General features: G+C 36.6%; 2 protein-coding genes across 3 annotated transcripts in view; both read left to right on the plus strand.

Moving 5' to 3' along the window:
* LOC109206848 (U-box domain-containing protein 14) lies at positions 254-4,329 on the plus strand. The gene is made up of 4 exons (XM_019369714.1): positions 254-1,181; positions 2,224-2,340; positions 2,427-2,840; positions 2,960-4,329. Exons 1-4 carry the CDS (start codon positions 909-911, stop codon positions 4,028-4,030), a joined length of 1,875 nt encoding a protein of 624 aa, XP_019225259.1. The 5' UTR covers positions 254-908; the 3' UTR covers positions 4,031-4,329.
* Positions 7,130-12,678, plus strand: part of LOC109206835 (glycerol-3-phosphate dehydrogenase SDP6, mitochondrial) — an 8,989-nt gene continuing 3,440 nt past the window's right edge. The window contains exons 1-3 of one of the 2 annotated variants that reach the window (XM_019369707.1): positions 7,130-7,575; positions 10,105-10,578; positions 11,094-11,425. In XM_019369707.1, coding sequence (XP_019225252.1) covers positions 7,212-7,575; positions 10,105-10,578; positions 11,094-11,425 — 1,170 coding nt within the window. In that variant the 5' untranslated portion in view covers positions 7,130-7,211. The remainder of the gene's footprint in view (positions 7,576-10,104; positions 10,579-11,093; positions 11,426-12,678) is intronic. The other variant, XM_019369701.1, reaches the window with a different exon arrangement.

Raw genomic sequence — 12,678 nt, forward strand, 5'->3', positions numbered from 1 at the left:
TAAAATTTGTATATTGTTAATTTGACACCTAGGAATATGTAAACAAGGGCAAGTTTTTGAAAAATAAAGTTAATGTCGTATGATAATGTAAAAAAATACTTATTTTGGACCAAATAAAAAGGTCATTTATTATGGACCAAGGGAGCACTAATTTTCATTACAAACCCCTTAGTTGTACTATTACTCTCATTATTAGTTTCAAAATCAAGATTATATCTGTCAAATCTACCCAAATAAATATAGTATTAATAATAACTCCTTTAAAATGATTAAATGGAAACTCCACCAATCAATAGTTCATTTCATCTTTTGCTTCACCTGCTCAGTTTCCTTTGTATGTTCACACAGAGCTTTGAATTTCTCTCTTGATTCTTGAAATTCAATCAATTCTTTGAGCTGGCTCTTCTTAAAATTATCTCAAGAACCCAAAACCTCATGGCTTCTCTCAAAATTTTCCCTAAAAAAATTGGTGAAGATCAGTAGTAATTTTCCCAGTCAACTCAACAACCAACCACCAACTCAGAAAAGATTTGCCATATTATGGCTCTTTTTCCAACTGGGTCTCTCCCAATTTGATTAAAGATTCCATTTTTCAAACTGGAGTTTTCCCAATTTGATTAAAGACCATTTTTCCAAGTGGGGTTTTCCCAATTTGATTAAAGATTCATTTTTTTCCAGCTGGGGTTCTCCCAATTTGATCAAAGATTCAATTTTTCCAACTGGGGTTTTGCTCTATTTGATTAAAGATTCAATTTTTCCAGCTGGGGTTCTCCCAATTTGATCAAAGATTCAATTTTTCCAACTGGGGTTTTGCTCAATTTTATTAAAGACTCAATTTTTCCAACCGGGGTTTTCCCAATTTGATTAAAGAATCCATTTTCTATAAGGGGTTTGTTGGAGGTGCACACATGGATCATGAGAAAGATGCCTTAATCAATGAGCTGACGGAGTTAATCGACACCGTTTCGGGTTTGCCGGAGTGCAAGAATGTTTCTAAGAGGATGTACAGTAATTTGGTGAGAAGGGTGAAGCTTTTGAGCCCTTTAGTTGAGGAATTGAAAGATAGTGATGTTGTTGAGGTTGGAGATGATGTGGTTCATGGGCTTGAGTTGTTGAGAATTGCTCTTAATTCTGCTTTGGAGCTTCTCAAATCTGTCAATGAAGGCAGTAAGATTTTTCAGGTATTGTTTTCTAACTTAATCTTTAAATGTTATATGATCTATGCCAATTTTGCTTTGTTTGGTAAATGTGAAAGTATTTGAAGTAATCAATTTTGCATGTAAATATAGGAACAATCAATGTTTTGAATTACTATGTTTTGCTGATAGTGTGGCTGCTGGAAAGATCAATGTGATATTCAACTTTTTTCCTTGTTCTCTCTGTGGTGAAATTTAGCTTAGTTTGGTTGGTAACTGTCCTACATATTTGTCAACCAGGACAAAGTTGAATCATATATAAGAATTACTTCACATATAGTTTTTTTTTGGACCTCTAAACAATTACATAGTTTGTTTTGGGCTACTTCTTGTCTTCATATAGTTGTGTTTCCATCTTTCTTTTGGTAGATTCATCATGACAGCCGTGGCTTGAAACTTTGGATCTTTCCTTGTAAGTTGAAGCTTTTGTAGAGTACTACATTCTATGAGCTTTAAATAGAACAAACTGTTCCTAGGATCTCTCATAGGGAAGATTCATTTTATTAGGATTTAGCACATCTGATACTTGAATTTTCTCAGCTGACAATGGTTAGTTGTTGTTGAATTGTGTGAAAATGTAAAAGATTAAAGTGGTAGGAAACACTTCCATTATTTATTTTGGTCTTTGACACACCTCCTCACGAGTTGGTCTATTTTTTTCCCTTTGCCTGAGTACGAGGAAATATTTTTGTTGACAGAGATTCAAATCAATGATCTATGCCTGCCTTGGTAAAGTTTCATCTGCGTAAACCTAATTTAATTCAATTAGTCGTGGTTCTCTTGAGATGTCGAATGTTGCACCAAGCAGTTTTTAGTATAGATATGTATCCAATCTGTACTTCCATAATTCAGGAGTCAAATGAATCTTATGTAGTTGCTCTCTGCTGTAGTTTTACACTCTGCATCGAGGATGACTTTTGTGCAGTATAATCAAAGCTCGTTGTGTCTTTCTGCTACGTATTATCATGAAAGACATTGTCTCTTGCTTCATATTTCCTAAACGTCACCTGTGCTTTGTATATTGCAGGCTCTGCAGATGGACACCATATCACTAAGGTTTCTAAATGTAACAGAGCAAATCGAAGATGCACTAAGCCACATTCCTTACAATAAGCTTGATATATCTGAGGAAGTCCGAGAACAAGTACTTCATCTGGTCATCCTTTAATAGTTATGGCCGATGTCCATTCTGTTTTACTGAAAATCTTTACAATTTTTGGCTTCTTCCAGATTGAACTTGTGCATGCTCAGTTTAAAAGAGCAAAAGGAAAGATGGAATCACCAGATGTGCAGTTGGTAATTGATTTAGCTATGGCAGAAAGGGAACAAGATCCCGACTCCATGATTTTTAAACGGCTGTCAGAGAAGCTGCATCTCAGGACCGTAAATGATCTAAAGAAGGAGTCACTTGCCATCCATGACATGGTCATTTCTAGTGGTGGAGTTCCCGAAGAGTGCTTTGAAACGATTGCATTCCTCCTTAGAAAGCTAAAGGACTGCGCAATGACGGGGAATCCTGAGATGGATGTCCTTGAGGGTGACAAGAGTATGATTAAGCACAGATCTCCGGTCATTCCAGATGATTTTCGTTGTCCAATATCACTTGAGTTGATGAAAGATCCTGTTATTGTATCTACCGGACAGGTTTAGTGCCTTTATTTTCTTAATGGTTCATTTTACCTTGACGAATTATAGGACTAAATTAATTGCTCCTCTTATTACTTGCTTAGATTAACTGCTGTCTGCTTTTCTTTCACGTGCAGACCTATGAAAGGTCTTGCATCCAGAAATGGCTGGATGCAGGACACAAGACATGTCCTAAGACTCAGCAGACATTGTTGCACACCGCATTGACTCCAAACTATGTTTTGAAGAGCCTGATTGCCTTGTGGTGTGAGAACAATGGTGTTGAGCTGCCTAAAAACCAAGGAAATTGTAGGAACAAAAGGTCTGGAGCTGGTGGTTCGGACTGTGATCGTGCTGCTATTGATGCGTTGTTACAAAAACTTGCCAATGGTAATCCGGAACAGCAAAGAGCAGCTGCTGGTGAGCTCCGTTTGCTGGCCAAAAGAAATGCTGATAACAGAGTCTGCATTGCTGAAGCTGGAGCAATTCCTCTGCTTGTTGAACTGCTTTCATCGTCAGATTCTCGTACTCAGGAGCACGCTGTCACGGCACTCCTTAACCTATCCATAAATGAATCTAACAAGGGAACTATTGTAAATGCTGGTGCTATACCTGATATAGTAGATGTACTAAGAAATGGAAGCATGGAAGCTAGGGAAAATGCAGCCGCTACCCTTTTCAGTTTATCAGTGGTTGACGAAAACAAAGTGGCAATAGGAGCCGCCGGTGCTATCCCAGCGCTTATTGATTTGCTTTGTCAGGGAACTCCAAGGGGAAAGAAGGATGCAGCCACTGCTATATTCAACCTCTCAATCTATCAAGGAAACAAGGTGAGGGCAGTACGGGCAGGGATTGTGCCACCGCTAATGAGATTGCTCAAGGATCCTGGGGGTGGAATGATGGATGAAGCACTGGCAATATTGGCAATACTTGCAAGTCATCAGGAGGGTAAGGCCGCTATTGGTCAAGCTGAGCCAATCCCCATCTTAGTTGAGGTAATTAGGACAGGTTCTCCTCGGAACCGAGAAAATGCTGCAGCTGTTTTGTGGTCTCTATGTACAGGTGATGTACAGAACTTAAAGGTAGCTAGGGATCTTGGAGTAGAAGAGGTACTGAAGGAACTGTCCGAGAATGGCACTGATAGAGCCAAAAGAAAAGCCGGAAGTGTTTTGGAACTTCTCCAACGAGTTGATGCAGTTGATTCATGACACCTAGATTGAGCAGTGAAAAACTAAATTCAACCTGAGAACTGAAGTCACACGATCCAGTAATTACACGACCACGTCTACGTATGTACAAAGATATAGAACTGTACCTCTATATGTATGTTTTCATCTTCTTTTTGACAGCTTGATCCAGGGGCAATGAGTTGTTTTTTAAATTGGTGTTTATAGATGTAAAATCTTGTTGTTTATACTTTCTTTATAGTGTTTGATTAAGTAAGCACTGTGATTTCCACTTTTGAATATGACAAATGAAGAGAAAGTATGCTGTTGTTAGTGTTCAATCCATTACAAGTGTTACACACTTCTCTCATTTAAGGTTGCCAAGGATTATTGGAATCAGAAAAGAAGCTTTGAGAATGGAGCCTTGGCGTAACTGGTAAACTTGCTGCCATGTGACCAGGCGGTCACGGGTTCAAGCCGTGAAAACGGCCTCTTGCAGAAATGCAGGGTAAGGCTGCGTACCATAGACCCTTGTGGTCTAGCCCTTCTCCGGACCCCGCGCATAGCGAGAACTTAGTGCAATGGGCTGCCCTTAGAAAAGAAGCTTTGACACTCGGTAACCGGCTCCAATCCTTGTATTTTTTTTAGTTTAACTTCTGTGCACTGGTGGAACAATTTTTTAGTTAAGATTACTTACAACAACATGTAAGTTGTATATAGCATATTAATCTGTTAACATAAAATGCAGTTAATAACTTGTTATTACATGTCAAAATGCACTGGTAGTGTAAAAAAAAATCATTAGACCGGCAGTGTAAAGAATTTTTATATTATTATGTATTTTAATATATTATAACAATGAAGTTACAAAACTTTTTTGTCCTGTTAATATAACTGAATCTTGTGCATTATAACAGTATAATCACTGAACTTTATCACTATAACTTAAAAGTAACAAGATTATTTTTGTTTCATTTGCTACACAGCACTGAAGTCAAAACTCAATTTTGTACTGTATAAATATTGTCAAATTGACTTTTGGTTGAAATTCAACCCTTGATCTTCTCTAAACCAACTCAGTTGGGTTAATCTTTTTGATAATCTTTGTTCATCATCCCCATAATTGTGCACCCAAGGGTGTGGTTTAGTGGTCAATAAAGTGGGTTGAGAACCATCAGATTTCATATTCAAATTCTAGCGGAGGCAAAAATACTAGGTGATAGGCATCTCGTGGAATTAGTCGAGGTGCGCACAAGCTGATTCAGACACCATGGTTATCAAAAGAAAATCATCGAAAATCAGCATAAAAAACTATGAGGTCTTAGGTTCAAATTCTAGCAGAGACAAAAATACTAGGTGATAGACTTCCCGTGGAATTAGTCGAGGTGCGCACAAGCGGACTCGGACACCACATTTATAAAAAACATCAAAAATCAGCATAAAGAATCATGAAGTCTCAAGTTCAAATCCCAGCGGAGGCATCCCGTGGAATTAGTCGTGATGCGCACAAACTAACTCGGACACCACGATTTTAAGAAAAATCATCGCAAAATCAGCATAAAGAATTACAGTCATGGTTACTACTTACATCTACTTGAAAGGAAATCCATCCACCATAAAAGCAAAAATGGAAGAAGTAATTTGAAGCAAATTGAAACAAGTAATTTTGTTGAATCAATGAATTGAATAGGATCACAAGAAACTTGAGTTGGGGGCGGAAAGGCATTAATTCAAACTACGAGGTTGAAAATTCAAAAGTAGAAGAATTTGGGGAACAGTTAGCAATATGTTTGTTAGCGCTAATAAAAGGTGGGTGGGCGTGTCACGAGCCCATGCTTCTTCTGCGCGGCAGCCGTGGAAAGTGTTGACCCACTAACTTAATTACTTTTATGTCCTTATTCCACTACATAATGACAAAATTGGTCCATCGTTGTGAATTTTTGCTACTTCTTTTATAAAAAACTTTAACATAGCAATAAAAGCTAGATTTTGAAAGAAGATAATTAAAATGATTTAGATATTAAGAGACAATCAACTTTAAGTGGGCGTTTGGACATAAGAATTGTAAATTCTAGAAAAAAGTAAATTTTTAGTGAAAATGATATTTGAAAATTAGAGGTGTATTTGGACATGAATACAACTTGGAGCTGTTTTTGAATTTTTATGAGTGATTTGAAGTGAAAATTTTGAAAAATAGCTTTTGGAGTTTTTCAAATTATAAAAAAAATTCAAAATTCAATTTCAAGTAAAATTTAAGATTTTCATGGCTAAACACGGATTCCGAAAAAACAAATATGGCCAAACAGGCCCCTAAGTGTTCAACTCAAACTTCAAAGTTAAACTGCAAAGAATATTTACAACTGATTTTTCATGAGAGAAATTGCAAATTAAATTTACAGTTGATTTTTCACATGTTAAGAAGTTCAATATGCACGACAAATAAGATTTGTATTGACCAATATATATAAACCTAGAATAGGAGTTAGAAGTACATTATTTTATTAAACGGAGTGACGTCATAAGTACATGCAAAATATGAAAATATTATTCAATATATTGTCCTATTAGCATTTAGTTTCTCTTAAGAGAATTCTATTACTTAAAAGTATATAAAAATATGAAATTTCATTAATTCTTTTGACTTATCCTTCTAGGTGGGCTATTTATTATTCTTAAGTTTGCTATAATTATCGCTGCATACATAAAAACATCAAAGCTTTAAAACTCATAGATGTGAGTTCGATTCTCATTATTTCTTTCCCCTTAAACATAAGAAATTAAATTTTTTTTTTTAGAAATCAGTGTTTGGCCATAAAATTTTCAATTTTCATTTGAAGATGAATTTTGGAATTTTTTAAAATTTGAAAAACTCCAAAAAGCTGTTTTTCAAAATTTCCACTCATATCACTCATAAAAATTTAAAATAACCCAAAATTATATTTATGTCCAGATACAAATCTAATTTTCAAATACCATTTTCATTTGAAATTTTTCTTAACTTTTTCTGGAATTTACAATTCTTATGTCCAAACGCCTACTAAGAAAAGAAAAAGCAAAATAAAAACTTTACTAAAAGGGTATTCTGGTCATTTGAGAGGGTACACATTCCATTTTTAGATTCCCAATGCAACCTTTTAAATGGAAAAAATGCAAAACAATTCAATCTTCAAAATCTCAGCTCCATCTTCGGGTCACTCCATACTCGTCACCTCTACACCACCGTATGGCCACCTCCATTCGCCTCCGTCGTCTCGGCGCTATCGCCGTCGTAGCCGGCGGAGCATACACAATTGTACGGAATCCTTCATTCTCATCAAACGACCCCGGCGACAGGTCCTCCCCGCTTGACACCTTCCGCCGGAAAATTGCTGATCCTTTCGCCGTCGTTCCGTCTCGAGCCACTCAGGAAGCGGCTCTGATCGGCTCCAGCTTGTCTAATCCTCTCGACATACTTGTTGTTGGCGGCGGTGCCACCGGCTGCGGTGTCGCACTTGATGCTGCAACGCGTGGGCTCCGTGTTGGCCTTGTCGAACGAGATGATTTTTCTTCTGGCACTTCTTCAAGGTCCACTAAGTTAATTCATGGAGGTTAGCCTTTAAAAAATTTCATCAATTTTGATGTGTAGGCATCCAGTGTTTATGTTAAACCAATGAATTCGTAACACGTGTCTTTCTTAATGTCATCGTGCTTAAGTGATGTATATTCTCACTTTTATTTTAATTGCTAAGGTTAAATTGATTTATTTGGTGTAAACGCTAGGTGCAGGTAAAAACTTACCGATATGGTACACCAGGCTTAAGTTAATTCAGCTACGTGTTAAAGTAAATGGTGTGATAACAGTCAGCTTAAAATATTCAAATGACGAGGAATCCGCTTATGGATATAGAGGATTCATATAGTTGATGGGAACTGAATTGTGATTGAGATACGAGCTTTTATTTCCTATATGATGTCCACAATACCTAGCTATTGGAATATTGGCTAACGCGTCGTCAGTTTTTAGTTAGTTATAAATAAATAAATAAAAGTGATTCGAGCTTAGGGATGAGTACTAACCGACAGTGTAATGATCTTTTTACACATGTTATAGCAGGTTACTTACTATTTTTCTAGGTTAACAATCAATGCTATTAAATCGAGTTACCTGTATTTATCTTTTAAGCGACCTTATTGTATAAAAAAAGTCTTACACCTTTAGTGCATAGATCTTAAACTCATAAATAAAAGTTTCAAGCTTAGGTATGAGGTAACACTTGTGAAAAAAATAGTGGTGTCCATAGATTAAAATTGGAATAAAAGCTAGCTTTCTTTATAAAATTAAATTTTAAAAAGGGTACAAATTCTCTTTTTGATAATAATAGGATATTAAAAAGAATTGAAGAGTGTGGATCATCATTTTCCCTTTTATGAAAGTGGACACAATTTCAGGACAACCTAATATAGAAGATGGAACTTTTAAATTTGGAACTTGTGTAGTATCTTTATAATAGGCAAGCAACATTAGTTTTGGGACACCATATTTTTGTTGCGTGCTACACTATATATTCTTGTTTGGGTGCGCTAATAAGTAATAACTATGTTTAAAGTGAAATCTCAAAAGTTGATTTAGTGTGGTTTACGAAAACTTTCTTGGAGAGTATTTTTGTCTATGTTTCTAAAAATTCTGGGAGCTATCCTTGAGGAGGAGGGGTCTATTGATGCTAGGAACATTGTTACTTGAGGCATCTATTGTTGTGCGTCTGAGTTGGCAACGTAACGCAAATTTGGATTGAAGAGAAAGACTTTGTGAGATAATTATACAGTAATATCTATAAAAATATCCAGCTTAAATTTCTTTGTAGTGTTGACTTTGAAGCTTGGATACACATGTATCTCTCATCAGACAGGGTACATGAGAAAGGATTAGGAAGCTTCTCTTATTAATTAAGAATCTCAAGAGTTTCAATAGGAGAAGAATTACTAAATTCATCAATTTAGTATGCTCAGTAGTTACTTGGTTGCGTGATTTCTTAATATTTTATCTAAGTGATTGTGCCTCCCATCTTTTCCCTAGGGAATTAATCTTGATGTTTTCAGCTCCTTGAATATGAACTACCGAAATCAAAGTCATTAGCCATTTTTATTAGTCAATATTTTACCGAGGCGGTGTCAAAAATATGTTCAGAGTATGTAACTGGATCAACCACAATCATCTATGAAACTATTTCAACCATTCTCCCAAACATCTAGAATAGGAACTTTTAGATTATATGATCTGTTAGCTTCGTGGATATCCAAGTTGCATGACTATCCCTACTCCCCGCTAATCTTAAATCCACTTGTTTATTTCCTTTCAGTATTCCGTCAAAAAAATTTCTTCTTTTTTCAAAGGCATTCTGAAATGTGGATATGATATTTTTTCCTGTGATGGGTAAAATGTGGATATGAGATTATCCATCATCTTTAAGTCTCACTGCTAATACATTCGCTGTTACTTTGCATATACTCCAGAACAAACTAATCGGCCAAAACTCCAATGTATCCTTAGCCTCTGGCTTTTCTTTGGGATAGGCACGATGAAGGAAGAGTTAAGACTCTTTTCAAATGACACTGCTCGGTATAAAATGCTTCAAACATTTATCTCAGCCTGGGGACATTGTCTCTAAAACCATTTGCAATAGGTGCTTTGTCTCCCTCACAACTTTTCGTTTGCCATTAGCCCTTTAAAACTTCTATCACTTCCAAAATAATAGGTGCATCTTGACCAGGGAATTGGGGAAAGGCAAAAAAATCGAAGAAAAGGCCAGTGAGTTAAGATTCTCATATCAAATTATCTTGTTTTCTCTTCTACAAGACCACTCTAAGCTTTGATGGTATAGCTAGCGACTGCCTTACAGGTTAACTCGTTATTCTTTGTACTGCCTTAAATGCTTGGCAGTTTGAGAATGGATTTCACTTGACCCTGCAGATAATCTGAATAACATGACTGAGGAATTTAGAGGGTCCCTTTTGATTTCATCATTGAGGCATCTCTGAATTAGTAGTTAGATATTTCCATGAATCTGTCCTTCATTTGTCATGGTTACCTTCTTTTATCGAAGATGTGCAAACTGCTTATCCTAAGACCCATGTTTCAGGAGTTCGCTATTTGGAGAAAGCAGTTTTCAACTTAGATTACGGGCAGTTAAAGCTAGTTTTCCATGCCCTAGAGGAGCGTAAACAGGTCATTGACAATGCTCCGCACCTTTGTCATGCTCTACCATGCATGACTCCTTGTTTTGATTGGTTTGAAGCGATCTACTACTGGGCCGGCCTGAAAATGTATGATCTGGTCGCAGGGCGACACCTACTGCATTTGTCTAGGTATTATTCTGCACAAGAGTCTGTTGAATTGTTTCCAACCCTCGCACGAAATGGTAAAGATAAAACTCTGAAGGGAACTGTGGTATATTATGATGGACAAATGAACGACTCGCGCCTCAATGTTGCAATAGCATGCTCTGCTGCTTTGGCTGGCGCAGCAGTGCTTAACCATGCAGAGGTTGTGTCCCTTCTCAAAGATGAGGGTGATGGTAGAATAATTGGTGCACGTATTCGGAACAACTTGTCAGGTACTTCATGAATTTTATTTAGAATTTGTTTTCCGACTCAGTTCACTGGTTACAGTTACCTTGTAATCCTGCATGACTCATTAAGGTTGTTAAATAAACTAGAGTTTTAATTTCCTGATTTGAAAAAGAAAAAAAATTATAGTGGCTTTACTTGCACAACTTGATAAAAAAGAATACTACATTTTCTGTATGCATAAACGTGCGAACAAGTTTGGTGCTGACACTTCAGCTTCCCATTTCCTTGGACCTAGACTAGGTTTTGGTTCAACATAGCAGAAAGTTGGTCTAGACGACAAAAAGGGGAGGGGTGAATAGAAAAGATATCTTAGGTGTATCACTTGTCCTTAGAACACTGCCAACCCAATTATATATGTCCACGTGTGTGACTGTTCAATTTTTAGACGATTGGAAATGCTTTTAGTACAATTTATTAATTTGACCTCTTATGGTTTGCTCCTTCTGTTCGTGTGTTACTCATCTGTGTCTAAGGTCTCACTCTAGGTTAAAGTTTACAGGTAAGGAGTTTGATGCATATGCAAAAGTTGTTGTTAATGCTGCTGGGCCCTTTTGTGATGCTGTCCGGAAGTTGGCTGATAAAGATGCAAAACCCATGATCTGTCCCAGTAGTGGTGTTCATGTTGTACTTCCTGATTACTATTCTCCAGAAGGAATGGGCTTAATTGTCCCTAAAACTAAGGATGGTCGAGTGGTCTTTATGCTTCCATGGTTGGGTAGAACAGTAGCTGGTACTACTGATTCAAACACCAGCATAACAATGCTGCCAGAACCTCATGAGAATGAGATCGAATTCATTTTGGATGCCATCTCTGATTATCTTAATATTAAGGTGTGTTGATGTCGGTGATATGATAGCAATCCTCATCTCTATTCCCTTCTCTTAATATCATAGAGTGCCTCTAATGTAAATCTCTGTAAGCCAATTATTTATATAATTGCTATTCTTCATTGGGCATCTGGAATATGGGTTTATATTTTGACCCCTTCTGGCCTCTTCTTCTCCGTTTTGGCTTGATATCATATTTCAAATGTTAGTTTTCTTGATCAATAGCATATTTCCTCTATCACTTTCACTGAGCTAACTATTATCTCATCATTTCTTTTCGTGCGTTTTAATTGAACAAAATCAATGTAAAGAAGCTGAAGTTTTTGTATGAAAATGAAATATCTTAAGCTATTCCAGTAAATGCCTAGGAGATATTCAATATACTGTTTTCGGCAGTTTGGTAGCTTATCTACAGGTGATATCTTGGATTACTGACTAAACAATAAGTTAAGCCAGAGTCTGATGTATATTGTATTGAATCCATGAATAGATCATGGACCATTTATTATATATTCCAGTAGGGATCTAGTCTTGCTATCCAACATGTTTGAAGTAGATTATGGTAATAGTGTGTGGTAAGATCTTCTTGTTATATAAATGATATTGCAAAAGAATTATTTGCCAAATTTATATTTAATAAACAAATACAGGTCCTCTTTCTTATCTGGTGTAAATTGCTAACTCCACAATTAGATGGTAGTACTGCTGTGGTCAAGCTGCACGTATGCATATCCATCAAAGCCATGTTAACTTTTTTATTTTTGATAAGGTAAATAATTTTATTAACAATTTGGGGAAATCTCATATACAATACTTATACCAAAAGAAGAGAACCTACACGATAATATGGTTCTCAACAAAGGAGATCCAATCCTCTATACAAGTAGGGACCTCATGAGTACACCAAAAAGAAACTAGAAACAGAGACTCCTTTGTAATTTGCAAAATCTTGTTCCACTGTTAACTTACAAACAGTGGATGACGGTTTCTTGATTATATTGTTTGATAACAAAACTTCTTCCTGAAACTAAGCTTTAAGTCCCTCGGAGTGGTGTGTAGGACTTGTGAATAATATTTTAATGTGTTAAAAGATTGTATTGACAACATGGGAATACTTAGTGACTAATCTTAACTCCAGTGAATATAGTAGCCAACAAATTGTGTGAGGACCCAGAAATCCCAGAGGAAAATGTCTGACCCTAGGGAAATAAGAGAGAGAGAGAGAGAGGAGGGGGGGGGGGGGGAGGGGGGGGAGG

Source organism: Nicotiana attenuata, chromosome 2, assembly GCF_001879085.1.
Source record: "Nicotiana attenuata strain UT chromosome 2, NIATTr2, whole genome shotgun sequence".
In the NCBI taxonomy this organism is placed as follows: Eukaryota; Viridiplantae; Streptophyta; class Magnoliopsida; order Solanales; family Solanaceae; genus Nicotiana; species Nicotiana attenuata.

Excerpts from the sequence above, each read along its gene's own strand:
- LOC109206848 (XM_019369714.1), top strand. The coding sequence starts at position 909 with ATGGATCATGAGAAAGATGCCTTAATCAATGAGCTGACGGAGTTAATC. Across the intron at positions 2,341-2,426 it reads CTGAGGAAGTCCGAGAACAA|ATTGAACTTGTGCATGCTCA; the intron begins GTACTTCATCTG and ends GGCTTCTTCCAG. Across the intron at positions 2,841-2,959 it reads TTATTGTATCTACCGGACAG|ACCTATGAAAGGTCTTGCAT; the intron begins GTTTAGTGCCTT and ends TTTCACGTGCAG.